This window comes from Carassius carassius, chromosome 4 (assembly GCF_963082965.1).
Source record: "Carassius carassius chromosome 4, fCarCar2.1, whole genome shotgun sequence".
In the NCBI taxonomy this organism is placed as follows: Eukaryota; Metazoa; Chordata; class Actinopteri; order Cypriniformes; family Cyprinidae; genus Carassius; species Carassius carassius.
Window position 1 is genome coordinate 43,955,665 of NC_081758.1, and position 23,460 is coordinate 43,979,124.

The window sequence follows — 23,460 nt, forward strand, 5'->3', positions numbered from 1 at the left end:
CTCTCGCACTCACTCTCGCATGCACACACACACACACACACACTAACTCTCTCTCACACGCACGCTCACTCTCGCACACACACACACACACAGACAGACACACTCACTCTCGCACGCACACACACACACACTCACTCTCACACGCACACACACACTCACTCTCTCTCACACGCACGCTCATTCTTGCACGCACACACACACACACACACAAACACACTCACACGCACACTCACTCTAACGTGCACACACACACTCACTCTCACACGCACGCTCACTCTTGCACGCACATAATGCGCTTTCACTTTAATTCAGCAAAAATAGACTCAGTACGTTAACAATCGCTGCACTGCTGCAGACGCACCGCTGTCTGAGAAGAGACTGTGGAGACGCTTCAAGAAACCTTCTCGCACGCACACATACTCTCGCACTCACTCACTGTCACACGCACACTCACCTTCGGACGCACACACACACACAAACACACACACACTCTCGCACTCACTCACTCTTGCACGCACACACACACACACACACACACACACACTCACTCTTGCACGCACACACACACAAAAACACACTCACACGCACACAATCTAGCATGTGCGCACACACACACACACTCTCGCACTCACTCACTCACACGCACACACACACACTCACTCTCGCACTCACTCTCTCTCTCACACACACACACACACACTCTCGCACTCACTCACTCACACGCATACACACACACACTCACTCTCGCACTCACTCTCTCTCACACACACACACACACACACACTCACTCTCGCACTCACTCTCTCTCACACGCACGCTCACTCTTGCACGCACACACGCACACTCACCTTCGGACGCACACACACAAACACTCACTCTCGCACTCACACACAAACTCACTCTCACACGCACACACACACACTCACTCTCACACGCACACACACACTCACACGCACACACACACACTCACTCTCACACGCACACACACACACACACACAAACACTCTCGCACTCACTCACTCACACGCACACACACACACTCACTCTCGCACTCACTCTCTCTCACACACACACACACACACTCTCGCACTCACTCACTCACACGCACACACACTCACTCTCGCACTCACTCTCTCTCACACACACACACTCACTCTCGCACTCACTCTCTCTCACACGCACGCTCACTCTTGCACGCACACACGCACACTCACCTTCGGACGCACACACACACACACTCACTCTCGCACTCACTCACTCTCGCACTCACTCTCGCACGCACACACAAACTCACTCTCTCTCACGCACACACTCACTCTCACACGCACACACTCACTCTCACACGCACACACACACACTCACTCTCTCTTACACGCACACACTCACTCACTCTCTCTTACACGCACACACTCACTCTCACACGCACACACACACACTCACTCTCACACGCACACACACACTCACTCTCTCTTACACGCACACACTCACTCTCACACGCACACACACACACTCACTCTCACACGCACACACACACTCACAAAACTTTATTTTCTTTTGCAAATCGTAATTTTTTTGCGTATATATAAGGCATTATTTTGACTCCATATGTATGTGCTAATATATATGAAAAATGACTAACAGTTATCAGGGTTTTTTAAAGTTAATTAACTAAAACTAAAAACATACTTAAAATGAAATAAATGTTCACTAAAAAACTTAACCTTCTATGTCAGCTAGTTTCCAAGACAACATTCCACATCTTAAATGACTTTAACTTGATCTACTAAAAATAACTAAAACTCAAATAAAAATGAGTAAAACACTATAACGTCAACAAACTAAACTTCCATCAAATCTCGTTCTAAATATCAACAAAAGCTCTACGTGTGTCTCAGTGCTGACACACTCTGAAACACAAGAAACACAGATGCAGTGTGTTTAAAGACATCACTTCAGCATTAAACAGCTTTCCAACAATGTCACTCCACTGTCAATGACTGCTTTATTACTGCTCTCCAACGAGAAAATCATGCAGACGCCTCAGAAACAGACACTAGATGATGAGTCAAACTGATAAATCAGCCGAACCTTTAAAAACACCGAACCAAATGCACATGTCAAGAAAATGCCATGTAACAATATTTGTAATACATTTAAAAGTTGGTCTAAAAATTACATTTACACAGTGAGAAACCTGAGAAAACATTTAAGACCAAACACAGCAGCTTTTTGAAAACCATTCCAAAAGAAGAGTGTTTTAATATAAAAATGACATTCATTTTTAAATAGCTATTGCTGGAAACATTGGTGTTTCGAGGTCTTGGAATAGATTTAAATTTTTATATAATTTTTAAAAGATATTTATGCATGCACTGGCATTTTACACACACACACACACACAACACACACACACACACACAACACAACACACACACACAACACACACACAACACACACACACACAACACACACACACACAACACACACACACACACACACAACACACACACACACACACACAACACAACACACACACACACACAACACAACACACACACACACACACACACACACACACACACACAGCTTCTGAAGGTAAACTCTACACTTTATTTTAATGAACACATTATAACGAATGCCTAGGCCCTTCTTGTTAAGCTTCCCCTTCCCTCTTCCCCCAACTGCAGTCTCCAAAGAAATAAAGGCATTATAAAAAAAATAGTTAGCAAAAAGCATCTGTCCCAAACAGACTAAACAACAAATAAATATCTGTCCAAAATATTAACTGCATTAAGCTCCACAGTAACCTTGTGAATTTTTTTACTGTTTGAGTTGGCTCAACTTCTCTTGCAACTTCTCCAAGCTTTGTTTTAGAGCTGCTAACTCCTCACTTTTGTCTGCGACACTTTTGCGATTTGATTTTGTCAGTAAGGTGAAGTCATGCTTTCTCTCTGTCCTGACGGCCATTTCATCTGCCTCTTTCTGCATGGTTTCAATGCTTGGTTTCGAAACTTGTCCAGCCTGGAAGTGTACGAAAATTTTGAAATTCTGCTTTATGGTGTGTGTAGATGTGTATTATCTATATTTGACTGTACTGTGGGGGTATAGCTCAGTGGTAGAGCATTTGACTGCAGATCAAGAGGTCCCCGGTTCAAATCTGGGTGCCCCCTTTGGATTTGGCATGTTAGGAATATGTGTAGCCATATCTTCCTGCCTTTGGGGTGGTGTTGGCGCAGTGGATAAGACACATGCCTTTGGTGTGAGAGACCCGGGTTCGAACCCACTGTGTCCCTGAGTAAGACACTTAACCCCTAGTTGCTCCAGAGGTGTGTGACCTCTGACATATATAGCAATTGTAAGTCACTTTGGATAAAAGCGTCAGCTAAATCTAATGTATTAAAAACATTTTGTACTGTGCAAGAACCTCATCACACTGAGGTGCAGTGTACTAACCAGCATTGAGCAAAACTTGCAAGAGTTTTTGAAAGATTTCTCTTGAATTATCTCTGTTTGCAACCATGATCACAGGGTCAAGGGAGCTCAAGTGCCACACAGCTGGGTACATCAGGGGACTTCTCTCCATTATTTTCTTGCAAGTCATGGAAAGGAAGGAGACACATTCTTTTTTGAACAGCTGAATTTTTACAGGATGTTCCTTGTGTTAATGTTCCTTATTTAATAATAAAACCACTAGTAATAATCTAGTGTTTTAATAAAATATCAACGAACAGTATATAACAATTGTATAAATAACGCAACAAATGTAATGTTTTAAAATAAATACAATTTAGAATAGAAAGGAAAGGTAAGACGCTTTAAAAATTAAACTATTACCACCAGCAGATGGCAGCAGATAACAGTCTTAATGAGTGAATCATTGGAGTCACTCTATCAAACGATTCATTCAAAACGATTCATTTAGGAATGAAGAAAATGACGGTCTTCATGAATGGGTCATGAATCATTTCTCAAAGATTCAGTCGGCAAAGAAACGTCACTGTACTGTTTGTTGCTAAGAGAAACGTCTGTGTGGAACTACTAGGTTGGTGAAACAGAGCAAACAGACAATAGTACAATAGCAAACGTGCCTTTATATATATGTTTATATAAGTACTATTATATACTACCGGCCTCCGCCTCATGTTCACAAGTCTGTGCTGCACTATGAACATGCAATTATCATTTCATTTTCACTTCCTATATCGTTCATAAAACAGGTTTGGGAAGTTTGGGTCTGTTTTGTCATGGGGATGCAAGATGTTCCAACGATTCTAAATAAAATAGACTTCACAAATCGATATCCTTTTCTCAGGCAAATGCCGTCACTCATGCTGTAATTCGCTGTGCAGTCCCCTTGCACATGCGTATCAAAATAATTACTTTACAATAATATCAACATGTAATTAAATATTACCTCCATACCAGTGAACAGTTGCTGCAAACATTCGAGCACTTAATTTCTAGCACCTGAAAACCGGCAACACGAGACAGCGTCATACGTCACAGGGAGCTTAAACAGCGCGAGCTCACGTGTCAAACTCAGCATCCCTGAACAGAGCGCTTTGTTAATTGTTTCAACCAGCTGTCGGACAATTCTTTAATGATCAAGAAAATTTAAAAATAATAATTTTCCAGGACAACAAGATTTTTTCCAGGACAATCTATGTTTTCTCTCATTTTCCATGTGTTTTCCAGGACTGGAAAATTGGTTATTAATATTCCAGGATTTCCAGGTTTTCCAGGACGCGTGGGAACCCTGCATATAATGCACTGCACTTTCCTCAGATGCGAACAAAACTCAGATCTCCTCATTCGCCGGCCAAAGACCTTGTTAACTCCATTTGAGCTGGTTTTTCATATAGCCTGATGTTAACTGCACGCGTCTGATACAACACCGGCACTGACGATGCAATGTTGTTTAATTATTGATTTGTTCCCCCTATTCTTTCTTTTCCCCCTGTATTTTAGTAAAGTGCCATGAAACTGTTTTATTTGTCAACACCCATCAGAAATCATATTGTTTGTATTTGGTTGCTTAAACTCAACAAACTACGGAAAATAACTCTTATATAATACTCGCGACGCGGCTTTACACGCGAGCTTTGGATGTGACTGTGAGGGCACATAATACAGCCTTTGGAGCGAGTAAGTACCAAATGGCTTAAAATTCTTAAAAGGTGTGCAAATTATACATTTTTGTGACAATGCAGCAATGAGCCGATTAGTCAAGTGACCGTGGTGTCCGCTGTCCCGATGCGAGTGCGTCTGTGTCGGCGCGTGCACGTCACTGAAGAGAAGCGCGCTCTGAGAGCTCAGGGATTCAAATGACTCATTTCATCTTACACTTTGTGTGGATTTATTTTATTATCCAAACCTTCAAGCTATGTTGAATAAATGCCCCGCTGCAGACAGTGTGCGGATGGCCGAAGTATACTTGATCTTTATCAGTGGCGCACGAGTGTGGCATTGCATTATAAGGTTATGTTAGCCTATCCAGTTGAAGCCACTAAAAAAAAAAAGAGAGAGAGCACATCAATGTGGAGAAGATCTTGTTTACATCAAAACTGAAACCAAGCCGTTCACACAGAACACATATTTCGCGCATTAGAGGGACACCTTTGGACTCGCGTCTCGCACAAGAGAGCCGCATGTTTAGAAAGACATGTAAAATTAATTAATTTAATTTAATTTTCTAAAAATATCCCGAGACTTTATGTTGGGTTTTTGTTCCCCATCCTGCATCTCATGTTTAAAAAAAAAAAAAAAAAATATTCTGTGTGACTGGTTTTCCGCCCTTTTTATTTATTTAACAATGCATGCATGCATACATGACGCTGTTTTGTGTATAGTTCTTTAAGCAACTTAATTAATAATAATTGGTTCATAAACATTATTTTAAATATGTTGTTTTTTTCACAGTCATGTATTCTAATGCTTTGAATAAACATGCAGAATATTTTGCTCCATGCACTATCTTGAGCCTCAGAAGAGAAGCAAAAAGCTTTTCTTCACCCTAACTGAAATTATGCATTTTAAATTCGAATACAATTCATAAAAATCATATTTAAGTAAAAAAAGATCTAATTTAGTTTTCCAGCTATTTTGACAGCCCTAGGCGATTCTAGCCCGAATCTGTATCTGTATGCATGAGACTGTCTGAATAGCGGCAGAATTCACATTTCTGTTGTAAAAAGAGAAACCGTGTGCAGAAGTATTATTTGCTGTTATACGTGTGTCCGAAGCTGCAGCTGCTGTGTGACGTGTACCAAAAAATAAATACACTGGCAATGACAATAAAGTTAATCTAATCTAACCTAATATTTTTAACATGACAGTTTAAATGTAACGGAAACACTGAGCACTCTTAATACAATGAAATGTATTTATATGGTGAAAAAAAAAATCTCAGCAAGAAAACACCACCAAACAAAATGGCCATATAAAATTTCTAATAATTTAAGCAGAACTTGCATAATATACTATATCAAAGAATGGCCAAGGTATAACAGACGAGTCTGAGTTACTCTTTCCACATCATTTCTAATCTATCTCTTGTACTTGCTCAACATTTCTAAACAAAAGTCCAAGGTCTGACCTTTTCAGCTGCAAAATCATTAATCAGATCTTTGAAGTCGAGCTCTCTAGCCAACTCGCTCTCAATGGAAAGCATAGCAAGACTGCAAAGCCTTTCTTGAGACATTGTAGACCTCAAGTAGTTTTTTATCAGTTTTAATTTGCTGAATGCCCTCTCCCCACCAGCAGTGTGCTAAATAAACGCAAAGCAATGCACACTTCTCCAAAGATGCTTTGCAGCTGCAGCTTACAAATAGCATTTAGGAGTTCAAGAGGTGACAGGTTAGGGGGGGGGGTGGAAGCATATACACGGTTTAGGAGTCTTACTTGATGTTCAAAATCAGGAGTTAGATCACTGGAATACTTAGTGATCAGTGGTTGGCACACAGAAGAGATTTTGTCCTCACTGATCTGCCCAAGTTTCAGAACCGCATAAAACTCGTTCACAATATCAGCAAATCTCTGGAACCTAGTGTCTAAGTCACTGATGATACTATCCATAGCAGTGTAAAACACAGTATTCAGAAACTGTTTCTGAATCTTCCTGAGTTGTCTCCTCTTCACAGGTTTCATCATGGAATCTCTTTCTTTTCTTCTTGCGACTGCACTCCTTGCTTAACTGAGGAGTAACATGAGCTTCTCTAGCTAGGAGAGACCCCCATGCAACTCTCCGAGACTGCATCTCTTCTGTCAAGGCTCTGATATCGGCTGTCTCTATGTCAAGTGAGATTTTCCCTGACTGGAGAATAACATTCCTGTCATCAATGCTTTGCAGTACTTTCAGCCAGATGGTGAGAAGAAGAGTAGCATCAAATGACATGAATTATGGTCTGAGACCATTAGCATCTGATCTTCATTGGTGACTGCAAGTCATTAGTGTGCTACAGTATCAAGTGCATTGATGACAGAAGGTAGGTGCTTTGCCACAGGTTTAACAGCCTCAATCCTTGCACTCCAGCGGGTATCAGATAGCTGATGCAATGAGGAACCGGTTTGCTCTTTGTAGATTGCCCAGCGCTCTGGGCTGCTTCTTACAAATGTGTACAGGCGATATATGCAGCCAAAAAAGGTGGATACATCTGGACTTGATTGTGCAGCATGTACGCCGACAAGATTTAATGTATGAGAGGCACAAGGTGAATAAGTAGCTAGCTTGTTTTTCCTCAGTATTTCAGCTTGGACTCCCTTTACCTTCCCTGACATATTTGCCCTATTGTCATATCCCTGTCCTCTGCAGTCACTGATGTCAATCCCATGCTCACAAAGAACAGACTCAATCGTCTTTGCTATCTCACTCCGTCTTTTTGTAAAAATCCTTGAATTCAAGGAACCTGTCAGTGATCTCCCACTGGTCTTTTTCTTTGTCATATTTGACATACCGTAGTGCCACCCCGTTTTGCTCTGTATGGGAAATGTCTGGTGTGGCATCGGCGATGACTGCATAATAGATGGCATCCTCCCTTTCCTGTAGAATTCTTTTCAGAACTCGTCTGCCACAGAAGTTGATGAACTCATTCAGAGCTAAGATAATGTGTTAGCCTGGTTTGTTTTCCTTCTTTTTGTTTTTGTTTGTTGTCCCTGATTTTTTGAAAGTGCTCTTTCAGCAGAGGATTATAATGAGACAAAAGCTCCAGTGTGCCTAGGAAATTGCCATTATGAACGTCATCTAAGTCGCTTGTTTTGCCTCTGAAACAGGTTTCTTGAGGCCAGGTGTAGGGTAACATCTAACAGTCTCTCCAGGATGGCCCTATTTTTCTCAGTTTCTGTTTGGAACTCCCCGTTTAACAGAGAGTCCATACCTTTATCTTGTAAAACAGATCTTTGCAGATTTTTCCATCTTAAGTAGCCGTCTCTGTGTGCATCACTCCTCTCATGGATCGGGAGTTTATTGTACATGTGACGCACCTTCACATGACACATTTTAAACCCATTGACTGGCCAGTGCACTACAGGAAGGCTTTTTCTGTATATTGGAGAAAAGCACACATGGTATGCAATAAAGTGAATGATTGCTTTGACTAAAAGTAAGCCAGTCTCTCTTAATTTTTTCTCTCTTATTGGCTGACTTTGTATAATTCAAGTATTCAGGGAACGGCTTCCCCCCTAAATCGCATGGCATTTCCACTTTCTTTTCTCTCATGGTCACAGCCAATTTTCTGACTATGTCCTCCCTATCCTGATCAGTACAAACTGCTGGCCACAAACCAGGGTCGTTTGTCACAAGATTTCCTTCCCTTTCAAATCCCTCAACATTCAGTCCATCCTCGGCATCTGAATTCTCATCTCCATCTTCACTCTCTGCCATCTGTCTCTCACTTGCATCTGTACCCTCTTCCTCCTCTTCCTCCACTTCCTCAGTTCTCCCTGACAAACAGGAAGAGGGTCCTGGAACTGACAAAGTATATAGCATTTCCTATAGCCAATCTTTTCCACTCTACAGATGCCTCTTATATTTTGTGTGTATCACTTTCAGACATTAATGTGTTGCCATTAAACCAATACTAATAGCCGCTCACCTTCTTCTTCTTCATGTGGGAGCGCAGAGGCTGATTCAGGGGATGCTGGAGTTAGGGGTTGGGAGACAGCCGGACCAGTTGCTGCTGCTGGTTCATTTTAGCGCATTTCCACTGCATGGTACGGTACAGCTCGGTTCGGTACGGCACAGCACGCTTTTCCACTGCATGGTACGGTACGGTACGGTTCAGTACGGCACGCTTTGGCGCATTTCCACTGCATGGTACGGTACGGCTCGGTTCGGTACGGCACGCTTTGGCGCATTTCCACTGCATGGTACGGTACGGCTCGGTTCGGTACGGCACGCTTTGGCGCATTTCCACTGCATGGTACGGTACGGCTCGGTTCGGTACGGCACAGCACGCTTTTCCACTGCATGGTACAGTACGGTACGGTTCAGTACGGCACGCTTTGGCGCATTTCCACTGCATGGTACGGTACGGCTCGGTTCGGTACGGCACAGCACGCTTTTCCACTGCATGGTACGGTACGGTACGGTTCGGTACGGCACGGCACGCTTTGGCGCATTTCCACTGCATGGTACGGTACGGTACGGCTCTCTTTAAATGGTATCACCTCTGTTGAGTTTCCAAGCGTACCGTACCGATACTAAAATGTGACGTGAAAACACTGCAGATCACTGATTGGTCAGACAGAATCGTCACTACCAGCGTCATTGTATTTGCGTCACGAGACACTAAAACCCGCTAGATTTAAATAGCCAGACAACAGCCAACGCGGTAGCACCTGTTTTTAGAGTATTTACTTGATAAAAGAATTGTAAAAAATTAAAAAAAAGAAATGGCTGAATCGTGGTCAGTGGACGAGGTGCAGACGTTCCTCTCGTTGGTTGCCGAGGAGCGGATGGGGCAACACGGAATGAAAAAGTGTTCCAAGAAGTAGCACAGCTCTTAGCCGCACACGGCTACCACCGGACCTACAAACAGTGTAGGGACAAATTAAAAAAACAAAAAAGTGACTACCGAGCCATAAAGGATCACAACGGCCGGAGTGGTGCAAACAGAAGAACGTGGAAGTGGTTCGACCAAATGGACGCTATCTACGGAAGTCGTCCTGCGAGCAATGGGAGAGAGGGTGCCCTGGACTCGGCCACCTCGCTGTTGGACAACACAATCGAGGATGGTATGTAAAGTTGTGTACAATATATTAAGTTTGAAAGCTTCACTTTATTGACCATCTATACTGTAAAGCTTTATCTTGTTTTTTTTTACATGTATGCCTATTCAATTATTATTTAAATGTTCTGGATTTGTTATTGTTGCTAGTTTGATTTGTGTTGCTGTAATTTGTGCATTAACAAACATTATAAAAACTTTTTGTTTCAGATGCACTGTCTACGATTGACTCGTTAGCACTTTCTCCGTGCAGTGATGCCTGAACGTCCCAACTGGTGATAGCAGCAGGACACCAGAGCGTGTGCTACCAGGTATGAAATATGACTAAAACACTTAATGTTACACATCATATATTTAGACTAAGCTTTCCTAATCCTTCTCTTATGTCGTTTTGAAAGCCTGCACTAGAATTGGATATATCATGAAATCCTGTTGCTCACCATAAATACATTATTGCTAGCTACTGTAAGTTTGATTAGTTCACACTGTAGATCATGGGGTTGTTAATGAACAGTTCTTTCATAAATTAATTGATGATATGTGATCAGCTTTATTTTTACTCTCAATTTTTTTTTGATTTTAGCAAAAACCTCTAGAAAAAAAAAAATCACAATTATAACTTTTCTTTCTTTGTGTCCAGGCAAGAGGAAACGGAGCATCTCTCTGTTTTAAGAGAGATGCAGGTGGCTGATGTTCAACAGCAGGAACTGAACCGAGCACAGAGGGAGCTACATCTGCAGATGGCCATCGATGAGGCCCGGCAAGCACGGGAGCAGGAAGCGGCCGTAAGAGGGAGGAAACTGCACAAACGGCTGCATTCAATCAAGCCTTTCTCAACGTCACGGGGATGCTTGTACAGGCGATGAGGAACAGAACACAACAGAACGGTGACAGATCCGACAAGAACAGAACTCTCTGCCCGACTAAAACCTCCCTAGTCCATACTTCACCGAAATAGTAATTTTTTTAACTTGTTTTCCCTGTGAATGTTTTTATACTACATACGTTTGTGCACTACATTTAAAGTTTGCGTAGTGTATATTTTTTACTTTTAAATGTTTATATATGTCTTATTTATATTTTTTTGCACTACATACATTTTCACATTTAAGGTTTGCTTGGTGTAAATTCTTTACTTTTAAATTTGTCTTTATATATGTCTTTATATTTTCTTTATATACATTTTTTGCACTACATACATTAGTACTTTGTTTAACGTTTGATCTGTTTACATTTTTCTTCAATAAAATTTACTGGTCAAATGTGTACTTTCCTTTTTAATGGTGCATGTGGATTAGAGCCACAGGTATCATCAAACTAAATGTCACAATTTAAAAGATTAATAGTACACTTTTACTTAAAACTCACTTTAAACCGCTATTGAGTATTTGTATCATATTCTGCTCGTGGCTTAAAATAGTGTTTGGGCATAAAATGAACAAAAATGCTATTCTGTATGACAAAATATTTAAAAGAACATGTGATAATTATTTCTCCAAATGTGCACACAATTGGATAAGAGCCCTGATGAATGCTGTATATTGCATGTAAGTGAACACAAACCTGAGAAAACATGATTGAGTGCATTATGAGTGATAATTCCTATTCAAAATATCAAATGTTACAGATTAATAATTTTGCACTCCTGGAATAAATTAAGAATTTAATGTCACTGCATAGCAGATTTATCATAAACAGTGGTCAAATATCAAAGCTGGAGTCTTACATCTTTATAATGATGCTATTTATTATTAATATTATATTTATAATAAATGGGTAAAAATAATATGCAAGGGAAACTTTTTTCAAATACTGCACAAAAGTTTATTTTCAACACAGTTTACAGAACAGACAGAGTCAACTATTGCAGTAACGCAGCAGAGCCTCCTCTCTACAGGTGTCCCAGTCCCAGCGCAGGCTCTGCTGCTGCAGGCGGATCCCATGCACTCTCACAAAGGTTATGTAGAGCACAGCATGTCAGCACCGTAGATTTCACAAGGTCGACCGCACAGTCATTTCTTTTCATAAGGCAACGCCATCTTTCTTTTAATCTACCAAAAGCATTTTCAACCACTGCACGTGCTCTGGAGATTTTCATGTTGTAGACCCGCTGTTATTCGTCCAGTGTCAATGAATGGTTTTAATAGCCGTTATTTTTCCCAGCGTTTTCTTGGCCTAACATGGGGAGACGCTTATCATGCACTTCTAACACTAGAACGGCCACCAGCAGTCATTTTAACCGCAACATTTACACTTATGGTAATTATCTTTAACACTAGAATGAACAAGGCATCATTTTGACCGTTTTTAAATTTGCATAGTCAATAACTTTGTCTAAATAAATCACAAAGCCTTGCTGCTCCCTGACTTTTCCTAAAACTACATGAATTTTCATTAAAACTAGTTTAAATATTTATTGTGTGAATAAAAACAGAAATATAATCATTTCTACCTATAACGTACACAGGCAGTCATTTTGCGCTGTATAAATTGAGTTTTGCCGACGGTCTGGATCAGATAGTGTGAAAGTATTATGTGAAGATGGTTGGCAGAGATGAATCATGCTGTATTTGACAATATAGGGGACATTGTAGTAATACAACTCCACATCATCTTCAAGAGATGCACTGAAACCTCACAAACAGCTGATAGTAGTTTGTACAGTAGCTGGCAGAGGATTTTTATCATGAAGTTAGACGGCTTGCAACACAGGTGCAACAGCATGGACCGCAGCAGGGTGCTGAAAGTGGGCGGAGCCTCGGTCAAAGATGCCGACACCGGCTGCATGTGAGGCAAAGCCGTGCACCCTGCTCTATCGACACGTGCTAACTTGTCGAAAAATGCTACCGTCGAGACCTAGGGCCTCATGTACAAAGCGTGCGTACGCACAGAAAAGTGCCGTAGGCTACGATCATTGTCACGGGCGGTCCACTAACAATTTAGGCCTACTTACAAACCCACCTTTTCTTGTGAAATATTGGGTAACATACTGTCGACCCTTTGCCTCTTTCACTTCTCTTATTTTTTTCTCTTTCCGTTTTTGACTTCCAGATTTTTGAGGCATTTTCACATCCTCTTCTGTCAAGTTGAATCTGCCGGCGCTATAAGTGAAGTCAAGCTGTTTGTGTTGCCTTGGTTACTGGATACAATCTGGGCGGACTGAACCATTTTATGATAATCGAGAGGGGGAGAGGGGCCCACGGACGTTTGTGTTTCCTAAACAAATACTCTTTTTTGACACCAGGAAACAGCACATAGAATAATTTAAAGTTAATAATTTTTACTATCAAATATTTTTTTTTAACACCACAGTTTTATTGGGGGCTTCTCTGGGTCCCCTCTTAGTCATGGGCCCTGAGAATCGTCATCGTTTACCCCCCCTTTACAGCGCTCCAGTGACGGGAGAAAGGATGGGAAAAGATCTGGGCACAGTTTTTCCAGAACTTCGTGCCGAGTTAAAGCGGTGTCGAGCTGTTTTAATGAATGTTTTAGATGTATTCTGGCCGAACCCGTATGACTTTGAACAGTGACCGCAAACATGTTGTTTACTGCAGCCGCAGCCATCATTACCAAGCGCGAACCGTTGACTCTGACAGTGAGTGAGAGTCTGAGACGAAGCGAACGCACAGGACACAGTGTGACATCAGTGTAAACACAGATGACGTCAAGGGGTTTTTTTTAATTAAGGAAGATAGACTTTGTTTGTATGTAGGCCTAGGAAATTTATCCAAAGCGACTTACAATTGCTATATATGTCAGAGGTCACACACCTCCGGAGCAACTAGGGGTTAAGTGTCTTGCTCAGGGACACATTGGTGTCTCACAGTGGATTCGAACCCGGGTCTCTCACACCACAGGCATGTGTCTTATCCACTGCACCAACACGTAGGTTGTCTACAAACCGGAAGGTTGTTGGTTCATTCCCCGGCTCCACCTGACCAAGTGTCGAGGTGTCCTTGAGCAAGACACCTAACCCCAGCTGCTCCCGACGACGCCTTGAATGGCTGACAAAAAAAAGAATAATAATTGAGTCGGTCCTAAATTGAAAGGGTCGGTCGGGTTACGGCAAACAAGAATATTTGTAAGGATGGCCTGAGTCTTAAATCCTCAACACTCGAGAAATTGCAGTGCAATGTGACTTACTTTAACATGTGATTATTTCAATTTTAAGAAATTTCAATAATCAAATATTTTGGCATCATATCAACCTCATTTCCAGCAAACAAAATCATATTGTGATGTATATGTATATATGACTCAACGTGTGTGTGTAAGGTGTATATAAACACACACACACACACACACACATATATATAACTCAGATTCTAATTTGCAGTTTGTGCTTCACATACATTTTCTGCAGGACTTGTGCCATGGCCACTCCACTGGTCATCTGGTCCACCGCTGAACACGGGGCGTCCACAGCGAACGTGTGGATCTGAACACAACAGACAAACGCTGTGAGACACAGCACAGACGCTGAGCTTATGTTCTCCAGCTCCGATGTTATTACACGCACAAACACTTTAATTTTAGCCCTCACATGTGGAGTTGGGAAACTCAAGCTTGAGCATCTCTCTCTCTCACACACACACACACACACACACACAAACACACACACACACTGCATTCACTTCTGCTTATGCAATGACACTGTAATCTGCTTTAACAGACCCCGCTTTCTCTCAGGTTTGCACAATGGAAAGGGTTTCTGCATTCAGGAGCTCTGAAAGACAATCCAACCCGACTCAAACTGTTATTGTGCTGCAGAGATTTCATCACAGCGTCACACTGAACCCAGGACCAGCACAGGAAGTCCCGCCCACAGGAAACAGAGCCTGCAGCTGAATCACTGGTGTGTTGCTGCAGTGGTACATGTGTAAACAGGAAGTGGTGCGTCGGCTGGGCTGCGGTGACGTGTGGCAGTGATTGGAGTCGTCTGTCAGCAGCTATGTGAGGAATGTGAGCATCAGCGTGTGTTTGGGTGTGAGGAGCAGACCTGAAAACAGCAGCAAACCCTTCAGAGACTCCATTACACTTCTGCTTCCTTACAGCTTCCTGTCTGCAATACACTGAACCCGCTGCACTGTGACCTTTCCAGATCACATCAGTTATTACATTCGTAACAATCAAAACACACTTTCATTTATTTAACAACGTTGTGCACTAGGGATGTTGCGGTGACGGATTTTTTCCACCGGTTAATCGACCGGTAATCCCGGTGTCACCGGGGTTGCGTGTCGGGGATTTCGGGAGGCCGAAAATGCGGTCGTGCAGACGTGCACACGTCTCAATTTACTTTCACTTTAATTAGCGGCAATTCAGTAGCATTTGTTTGAATTAATCATGGGTTAAATTATTTTATTCTTAATAAAAATACACAAAACAATAAGACACTCGCTTGTATTACACACATCTTTATTGCAAAATGAATAATAACTTAACACACCATGCAAAAACTAAACGAAAGCACTTATGAAACACCTTTAAAGTGCATTTATTAACAAAACGAACCACTGCACACATCGTGCAAGTATCAAACAAGACTCGTTAAATAATTATAAATATTCGTTAAATAAAGTGCCTGCCTTTTTCAGCAAAAAACAAAAAAAAAAAAAAACACCGCACAACCATCGAATATGAAACGTACGAACATCAAAAACTTCGTTAAATAAGGTAGCCTACCCGAATAATCACTGGACACATAAGTGCAAAAAAAAAAACTAATATAAAAATTAAACTCACGTTAAGCTGTTAAAAAAAAGAGGTAGGCCTATTAACTGCATAGCCTACACCGTACAAAAAAAATTATAAATAGGCTAAATGAGAAACAATAAACGAAAAACCTTCATTTTAAATTGCAACAGTTCGCTTTGAAACCAGATCTTCCGCCATCCTTTGCCAGTTAGCTCGCCTCACTCTCCTCAAATGATAAATGAAATCGGACACCTGCTGCTTTACTGCGGCGCTCGTTCCGCTTACGCTAAATTACGAAGGCACGTAGTCACTAACTGAATTAAGTGCTTTATCGCTATAGGCTAAAACTTCAACACGATGGGGACGGTGCCGGTGGTCAAGTGCTATGACCGGTAGGTGGGTTAAACACCGTGTATCACCGGTAACACCGACTATCGCAACAAGCCTATTGTGCACTGATGAACAGAACTGAACTGAGCTGTCAATCACAGCACTGCCTCCCTTCTGTTCAGTGTTGAACCACAGCAGCGTCACACTCCTCATCACACACTCCTCATCACACACTCCTCATCACACACTCTCATCACACACTCCTCATCACACACTCCTCATCACACACTCCTCATCACACACTCCTCATCACACACTCTCATCACACACTCCTCATCACACTCCTCATCACACACTCTTCATCACACACTCCTCATCACACACTCCTCATCACACACTCCTCATCACACACTCCTCATCACACAGCTCTGAACACACACCCATCATCACACACTCCTCATCACACACCCCTCATCACACACCCCTCATCACACACTCCTTATCACACTCCTCATCACACTCCTCATCACACACTCCTCATCACACACTCCTCATCACACACTCCTCATCACACCCATCATCACACACTCCTCATCATCACACTCCTCATCACACACTCCTCATCACACACTCCTCATCACACACTCCTCATCACACACTCCTCATCACACACTCTCATCACACACTCCTCATCACACACTCCTCATCACACACTCCTCATCACACACTCCTCATCACACAGCTCTGAACACACACTCCTCATCACACACTCCTCATCACACACTCCTCATCACACACTCCTCATCACACACCCATCATCACACACTCCTCATCACACACTCCTCATCACACACTCCTCATCACACACTCCTCATCACACACTCCTCATCACACACTCCTCATCACACACCCATCATCACACACTCCTCATCACACACTCCTCATCACACACTCCTCATCACACACTCCTCATCACACAGCTCTGAACACACACTCCTCATCACACACTCCTCATCACACACTCCTCATCACACACTCCTCATCACACACTCCTCATCACACACTCTCATCACACACTCCTCATCACACAGCTCTGAACACACACTCCTCATCACACACTCCTCATCACACACTCCTCATCACACACTCCTCATCACACACTCTTCATCACACACTCCTCATCACACACTCCTCATCACACACTCCTCATCACACACTCCTCATCACACACTCTCATCACACACTCCTCATCACACAGCTCTGAACACACACTCCTCATCACACACTCCTCATCACACACTCCTCATCACACACTCCTCATCACACACTCTTCATCACACACTCCTCATCACACACTCCTCATCACACACTCCTCATCACACAGCTCTGAACACACACTCCTCATCACACACTCCTCATCACACACTCCTCATCACACACTCCTCATCACACACTCCTCATCACACACTCTTCATCACACACTCCTCATCACACACTCCTCATCACACACTCCTCATCACACACTCCTCATCACACACTCCTCATCACACACTCCTCATCACACACTCTTCATCACACACCCATCATCACACACTCCTCATCACACACTCCTCATCACACAGCTCTGAACACACACTCCTCATCACACACTCCTCATCACACACTCCTCATCACACACCCATCATCACACACTCCTCATCACACACTCCTCATCACACACTCCTCATCACACACTCCTCATCACACACTCCTCATCACACACTCCTCATCACACACTCCTCATCACACAGCTCTGAACACACACTCCTCATCACACACTCATCACACACTCCTCATCACACACTCCTCATCACACACTCCTCATAACACACTCCTCATAACACACTCCTCATCACACACTCCTCATCACACACTCCTCATCACACACTCCTCATCACACACTCCTCATCACACAGCTCTGAACACACACCCATCATCACACACTCCTCATCACACACTCCTCATCACACACTCCTCATCACACACTCCTCATCACACACTCTTCATCACACACTCTTCATCACACACTCCTCATCACACACCCATCATCACACACTCCTCATCACACACTCCTCATCACACAGCTCTGAACACACACTCCTCATCACACACTCCTCATCACACACTCCTCATCACACACTCCTCATCACACACTCCTCATCACACAGCTCTGAACACACACTCCTCATCACACAGCTCTGAACACACACTCCTCATCACACAGCTCTGAACACACACTCCTCATCACACACTCCTCATCACACACCCCTCATCACACACTCCTCATCACACACTCCTCATCACACACCCATCAACACACTCCTCATCACACACTCCTCATCACACACTCCTCATCACACACTCCTCATCACACACTCCTCATCACACAGCTCTGAACACACACCCATCATCACACACACCCATCATCACACACTCCTCATCACACACTCCTCATCACACACTCCTCATCACACACTCCTCATCACACAGCTCTGAACACACACCCATCATCACACACTCCTCATCACACACTCCTCATCACACACTCCTCATCACACACTCCTCATCACACACTCCTCATCACACACCCCTCATCACACACCCCTCATCACACACTCCTCATAACACACTCCTCATCACACACTCCTCATCACACAGCTCTGAACACACACTCCTCATCACACACTCCTCATCACACACTCCTCATCACACACTCCTCATAACACACTCCTCATCACACACTCCTCATCACACAGCTCTGAACACACACTCCTCATCACACAGCTCTGAACACACACTCCTCATCACACACTCCTCATCACACACTCCTCATCACACACTCCTCATCACACACTCCTCATCACACACTCCTCATCACACAGCTCTGAACACACACTCCTCATCACACAGCTCTGAACACACACTCCTCATCACACACTCCTCATCACACACTCCTCATCACACACTCCTCATCACACACTCCTCATCACACACTCCTCATCACACACTCCTCATCACACACTCCTCATCACACACTCCTCATCACACAGCTCTGAACACACACCCCTCATCACACACTCCTCATCACACACTCCTCATCACACACTCCTCATCACACTCCTCATAACACACTCCTCATCACACACTCCTCATCACACACTCCTCATCACACACTCCTCATCACACACTCCTCATCACACACTCCTCATCACACACTCCTCATCACACACTCCTCATCACACACTCCTCATCACACACTCCTCATCACACCCATCATCACACACTCCTCATCACACAGCTCTGAACACACACTCCTCATCACACACTCCTCATCACACACTCCTCATCACACACTCCTCATAACACACTCCTCATAACACACTCCTCATCACACACTCCTCATCACACACTCCTCATCACACACTCATCACACAGCTCTGAACACACACTCCTCATCACACACTCCTCATCACACACTCCTCATCACACACTCCTCATCACACAGCTCTGAACACACACCCATCATCACACACTCCTCATCACACACTCCTCATCACACACTCCTCATCACACACTCCTCATCACACACTCCTCATCACACACTCCTCATCACACACTCCTCATCACACTCCTCATCACACTCCTCATCACACACTCTTCATCACACACTCCTCATCACACACTCCTCATCACACACTCCTCATCACACACTCCTCATCACACAGCTCTGAACACACACCCATCATCACACACTCCTCATCACACACTCCTCATCACACACTCCTCATCACACACTCCTCATCATCACACACTCCTCATCACACACTCCTCATCACACACTCCTCATCACACACCCCTCATCACACACCCCTCATCACACACTCCTCATCACACACTCCTCATCACACACCCCTCATCACACACCCCTCATCACACACCCCTCATCACACACCCCTCATCACACACCCCTCATCACACACCCCTCATCACACAGCTCTGAACACGCACCCATCATCACACACTCCTCATCACACACTCCTCATCACACACTCCTCATCACACACTCCTCATCACACACTCCTCATCACACACTCCTCATCACACACTCCTCATCACACACTCCTCATAACACACTCCTCATCACACACTCCTCATCACACACTCCTCATCACACACTCCTCATCACACAGCTCTGAACACACACTCCTCATCACACACTCCTCATCACACACTCCTCATCACACACTCCTCATCACACAGCTCTGAACACACACCCATCATCACACACTCCTCATCACACACTCCTCATCACACACTCCTCATCACACACTCCTCATCACACACTCCTCATCACACTCCTCATCACACTCCTCATCACACACTCTTCATCACACACTCCTCATCACACACTCCTCATCACACACTCCTCATCACACACTCCTCATCACACACTCCTCATCACACAGCTCTGAACACACACCCATCATCACACACTCCTCATCACACACTCCTCATCACACACTCCTCATCACACACTCCTCATCACACACCCCTCATCACACACCCCTCATCACACACTCCTCATCACACACTCCTCATCACACACCCCTCATCACACACCCCTCATCACACACCCCTCATCACACACCCCTCATCACACAGCTCTGAACACGCACCCATCATCACACACTCCTCATCACACACTCCTCATCACACACTCCTCATCACACACTCCTCATCACACAGCTCTGAACACGCACCCATCATCACACACTCCTCATCACACACTCCTCATCACACACTCCTCATCACACACTCCTCATCACACACTCCTCATCACACACTCCTCATCACACAGCTCTGAACACGCACCCATCATCACACACTCCTCATCACACACTCCTCATCACACACTCCTCATCACACACTCCTCATCACACACTCCTCATCACACACCCCTCATCACACACCCCTCATCACACACCCCTCATCACACACCCCTCATCACACACTCCTCATCACACACTCCTCATCACACAGCTCTGAACACACACCCATCATCACACACCCATCATCACACACCCATCATCACACACTCCTCATCACACACTCCTCATCACACACTCCTCATCACACACTCCTCATCACACACTCCTCATCACACACTCCTCATAACACACTCCTCATAACACACTCCTCATAACACACTCCTCATCACACACTCCTCATCACACACTCCTCATCACACACTCCTCATCACACACTCCTCATCACACACTCCTCATCACACACTCCTCATCACACACCCCTCATCACACACCCCTCATCACACACCCCTCATCACACACTCCTCATCACACACTCCTCATCACACACTCATCACACACTCCTCATCACACACTCCTCATCACACACTCCTCATAACACACTCCTCATAACACACTCCTCATCACACACTCCTCATCACACACTCCTCATCACACACTCCTCATAACACACTCCTCATCACACACTCCTCATCACACAGCTCTGAACACACACCCATCATCACACACTCCTCATCACACACTCCTCATCACACACTCCTCATCACACTCCTCATCACACACTCCTCATCACACACTCCTCATCACACACTCCTCATCACACACTCCTCATCACACACTCCTCATCACACACCCCTCATCACACACCCCTCATCACACACTCCTCATCACACACTCCTCATCACACACTCCTCATCACACACTCATCACACACTCCTCATCACACACTCCTCATCACACACTCCTCATAACACACTCCTCATAACACACTCCTCATCACACACTCCTCATCACACACTCCTCATAACACACTCCTCATCACACACTCCTCATCACACCCATCATCACACACTCCTCATCACACACTCCTCATCACACACTCCTCATCACACCCATCATCACACACTCCTCATCACACACTCCTCATCACACCCATCATCACACACTCCTCATCACACACTCCTCATCACACCCATCATCACACACTCCTCATCACACAGCTCTGAACACACACTCCTCATCACACACCTGAGACCAGGACCCTCAAAACTGAGACCGCTTCCATTAATGCATTCCATTTGGACATTATTATCATTAAAATACCATAAATAGAAGTAGATAGGAATTAAATAAACTGTCATTAAAATTGTGGAAACCAGTACTGATGATTCATACACACACAAATACACACACACACACACACACACACACAAACTCTCTCACGCTCACACTCTAATTAATTAATTAATTTAAAGTTAAATCATCATGCAGAAGGTTCATCATTTGAATGTTTTAGCTCCTGTCAGTTTAGACACTCAAGTGATTTTAAAGCGTTCGAGAAGCAGAATACAGCTCAGTTATGAACAAAGTGTTCTGTGCTTAAATTTAATTTATACAGTGCAGACTATACATTTGATTTAATATCTGACTTACCTGAAAATATAATGCACTGTTCATTACATTTTTATCGTTGTTCTATTATATGTATATATGCTTGTAATTTGTTTGTTGTTTTCTATATAATGATTTACTCCTCTACAAAATCACCAAATAGAGCTTTTAAAGTCATCTGGTGATTTATTTATTTTTTTTCATATCGTAATATATATTGTGAGTATATGTGAGTTTTTTTCCATCATCGTGCAGCTCTGATATAAGGCTCAGGTGCTCATGTGTCAGATATAAACGATCCGATTAAGAGCCCTAACATGAACAGGACACACACACACACACACACACACACACACACACACACACACACACGATCAGTCAAACAGTAACCACTCAACTTCTCAGATCTACATTAGATCGAGCCAGCTCTGTGTGGACGTGGTTTAAAAAGCTTCAAGCTTTAATGACTAGCTTAGTTTAGTCCAATATGAATCAGAAAAGTAAGACTGGTTAACTCTTTACGGACCGCTAGTTAGTCAGATTACTGTGGTAACGTTTCTGGAAGATTACTGTTTTTGTTAGTCATATTTAAGCGTCAGTCCGAGGCGACTCGAGGAACAATATGAAAGAGATAAGTTATATAGATATAAGTTATTATAAACACGATAAGAACTGACCCACGTCAGGAGACTGTCACACAGCTCGACTCGATCCAGAGCCTGCAGCGCGCTCAT

General features: G+C 43.5%; 1 protein-coding gene and 1 non-coding gene across 2 annotated transcripts in view; one reads left to right on the forward strand and one right to left on the reverse strand.

Annotated features, from left to right (window-relative positions):
- The window catches only part of LOC132136187 (protein Hook homolog 3-like), a 45,245-nt gene extending 21,785 nt beyond the window's left edge, over positions 1 to 23,460 (reverse strand). Inside the window, exons 1-3 of the mRNA XM_059547224.1 lie at positions 23,404 to 23,460; positions 14,898 to 14,987; positions 14,576 to 14,661 (exon numbers count right to left, since the gene is read on the reverse strand). Coding sequence (XP_059403207.1) covers positions 14,576 to 14,661; positions 14,898 to 14,987; positions 23,404 to 23,460 — 233 coding nt within the window. The remainder of the gene's footprint in view (positions 1 to 14,575; positions 14,662 to 14,897; positions 14,988 to 23,403) is intronic.
- On the forward strand, positions 3,099 to 3,170 carry trnac-gca (transfer RNA cysteine (anticodon GCA)). The gene has a single exon. It is a non-coding gene; the product is annotated as a tRNA-Cys (tRNA).